The following is a 3,105-nucleotide window of genomic DNA, read 5'->3' on the forward strand; positions in this document are numbered from 1 at the left end:
CTTGGCACCCAACACTAGGACAATAGAGTAGTAATATGGCTCACTCTGCCTCTGGCTAACCAGCCAGCCAGCCGGCCAATCCCTCACCACCGAATCAAGTAAACAAAAGTCGCAATAGACTTGTATTGATTTTCAGTACTGATATATTCGCATTTGAGATTTTGTATTGATTTTCAGTACATAGATATATTCGCCCTTTCATCAAAGTATATATAGATAAAATAAACGAAAATACGTCTATATATAGTCACAAAGTGGTCAAAGCATTTTTGATGGCGAAAGGTAAATTTGCTTTTTCTTATTCAAAGAAAACATTCCAACACACCACCTATCAGATTAGACCAAATTAATTTATTAGACCACACCACCATGCACTATATATCCTGCATGCCACAGCCCATATTTTGCCACCAAATTTGAAATCAAAGTATTTTTCAATTAGAAAAAGAAATATTAGTATGGAGGGGAAGAGAGGACCGGAGAATAATAACCAGCAGAAAGAACCGAAGGCACGAGGTCAAAACCGATATAGAGGGATTCGGAAGCGGCCATGGGGTAAGTTTGCAGCTGAAATTCGTGACCCTTCGAGAAATGGAGCACGGCTATGGCTAGGCACATTTGAGACAGCTGAGGAGGCAGCAAGGGCTTATGACCGAGCTGCTTTCGGCTTTCGGGGCCATTTAGCCATACTCAACTTTCCAAATGACTACCAATACCACAACCCTTCAAGCTCTTTGAGCACTTTATGTTCGTCTTCATCTTCTGCTTCTTCATCTTCATTTTCAAGTGTTGATCCTGGAAGGAGTATTAATTTTGGAAGAGGCCAAGAAGAAGACAAAGTTATTGAGTTTGAGTATTTGGACAACAATGTCTTGGAGGAGCTTCTTGATACAAAAGAAGATCATCATAGGCAGGGGCAATCAACACATTATGGAAAAAAATTCGCTGATATTTAGCTTTTGTTTGTTTGGTTTTTTCTATTTTACTCTTTACCCCCAAAAAATTGGAAATAAGGGGTACATTTAATTTGCATCATCTGAAGAAGTTCCTTTGTTCAGTAGTCTCAATCTGTTACTGTTGATTTTTTTAGGGAGACTTTGGATGCGGTCCCTAGTTATGAACAATCTTTGACTGAAACTTTGTTGGTTTTCAATTTTTGATCCAAGTCCCTAAAATTAATTGATAATTTATTTCTATGTATGTTACTATATTTTTTAAACTAAAAATTAAAATTATAGTTGTTTATATTAATGAGATTTTAAATAAAAAACATAATTTGTGGGATTAAAAATATTAAAATATAAATATACTATTGTGTGTGTGTGTGTAAACATGGGTACATTCATAAAAAATAACCAAAAAATTATTGTATCAAAACATGGGCACATTCTTCAAAATGGGTACATTTAGCAAAAATAAAAATGGGTACAAATAAATAAAAAAATATGGGTACAATACAAATAAAACTTTAAAAAATATGGGCACAAAAAGAAATTAATATATGGGTACAAATTAAAATTGAAAGGAAAATTGGTACAAATTAAAAAAGGGTTGCAAATTAAAAATGGGTACAAACTAAAAATAAAAATATATGATAAAAAATTTAGCCATAAATATAAATATACTAATTGTAACATTTTTAATATTAAATGAATATATTTATAAATAAAAAATATTTTATTATTGAAATAATTAATGATATTATTAATACAAAGGACCTTGATCAAAAATTGAAAAGTAATAAGGTTTTAATCAATAGAGTAGTAAAAATAAGGATGAAAACCTAATTACTCCATTTTTTTATTTTTTTATAATTTTTTTTTACCAAAGAAATTATGTGGATGCTTGTTGGAGGAGTGACTCTTTTATAAAAAAATAAAAAAATCAACAGTAACAGTTTGAGACTACTGAACAAAGGAACTTCTTCAGATGATGCAAATTAAATGTACCCCTTATTTCCAATTTTTTGGGGGTAAAGAGTAAAATAGAAAAAACCAAACAAACAAAAGCTAAATATCAGCGAATTTTTTTCCATAATGTGTTGATTGCCCCTGCCTATGATGATCTTCTTTTGTATCAAGAAGCTCCTCCAAGACATTGTTGTCCAAATACTCAAACTCAATAACTTTGTCTTCTTCTTGGCCTCTTCCAAAATTAATACTCCTTCCAGGATCAACACTTGAAAATGAAGATGAAGAAGCAGAAGATGAAGACGAACATAAAGTGCTCAAAGAGCTTGAAGGGTTGTGGTATTGGTAGTCATTTGGAAAGTTGAGTATGGCTAAATGGCCCCGAAAGCCGAAAGCAGCTCGGTCATAAGCCCTTGCTGCCTCCTCAGCTGTCTCAAATGTGCCTAGCCATAGCCGTGCTCCATTTCTCGAAGGGTCACGAATTTCAGCTGCAAACTTACCCCATGGCCGCTTCCGAATCCCTCTATATCGGTTTTGACCTCGTGCCTTCGGTTCTTTCTGCTGGTTATTATTCTCCGGTCCTCTCTTCCCCTCCATACTAATATTTCTTTTTTCTAATTGAAAAATACTTTGATTTCAAATTTGGTGGCAAAATATGGGCTGTGGCATGCAGGATATATAGTGCATGGTGGTGTGGTCTAATAAATTAATTTGGTCTAATCTGATAGGTGGTGTGTTGGAATGTTTTCTTTGAATAAGAAAAAGCAAATTTACCTTTCGCCATCAAAAATGCTTTGACCACTTTGTGACTATATATAGACGTATTTTCGTTTATTTTATCTATATATACTTTGATGAAAGGGCGAATATATCTATGTACTGATAAAAGGGGTGTGCTATCTACACACCTCAAATTACTTTTCACACACCCCTTGTTAATTTTTGTCTGTTGATATTCTTCAATTCATCTGATCCGACGGCCGAAAATTAGAAGGGTGTGTGAAAAGTAAAATGGGGTGTATGGATATCACAGCCCTTTTTATATCTAGTTTGCAAAGAACCTTTTGGGATCGAATTCTTCATAATCTATATGTATTCGTAATGCCTTTTTCCGATGAATGAAATATTGCATTCTATTTCAAAAAAAAAAAAACAATTACTTTATTATTAGGGAGACTTTGAATGTGGTCCCTAG

At 33.6% G+C, this 3,105-nt stretch overlaps 2 protein-coding genes across 2 annotated transcripts; one reads left to right on the forward strand and one right to left on the reverse strand.

The window, feature by feature from the left end:
• The first annotated feature begins 412 nt into the window (after window positions 1–412).
• On the forward strand, window positions 413–1,057 carry LOC126584745 (ethylene-responsive transcription factor ERF098-like). The gene has a single exon (XM_050249073.1). It carries the CDS (start codon window positions 459–461, stop codon window positions 954–956), a length of 498 nt encoding a protein of 165 aa, XP_050105030.1. The 5' UTR covers window positions 413–458; the 3' UTR covers window positions 957–1,057.
• Window positions 1,058–1,908: 851 nt separating this feature from the next.
• Window positions 1,909–2,517, reverse strand: LOC126584744 (ethylene-responsive transcription factor ERF098-like). Its single transcript, XM_050249072.1, has one exon. The coding sequence runs from the start codon at window positions 2,505–2,507 to the stop codon at window positions 2,010–2,012; it is 498 nt and encodes a 165-aa protein (XP_050105029.1). The 5' UTR covers window positions 2,508–2,517; the 3' UTR covers window positions 1,909–2,009.
• Window positions 2,518–3,105: the final 588 nt, after the last annotated feature.

Source organism: Malus sylvestris, chromosome 10, assembly GCF_916048215.2.
Source record: "Malus sylvestris chromosome 10, drMalSylv7.2, whole genome shotgun sequence".
Classification (NCBI taxonomy): Eukaryota; Viridiplantae; Streptophyta; class Magnoliopsida; order Rosales; family Rosaceae; genus Malus; species Malus sylvestris.

What these genes read in the sequence shown, in the direction of transcription:
- LOC126584745 (XM_050249073.1), top strand. Translation starts at nt 459, where the DNA reads ATGGAGGGGAAGAGAGGACCGGAGAATAATAACCAGCAGAAAGAACCG.
- LOC126584744 (XM_050249072.1), bottom strand. Translation starts at nt 2,507, where the DNA reads ATGGAGGGGAAGAGAGGACCGGAGAATAATAACCAGCAGAAAGAACCG.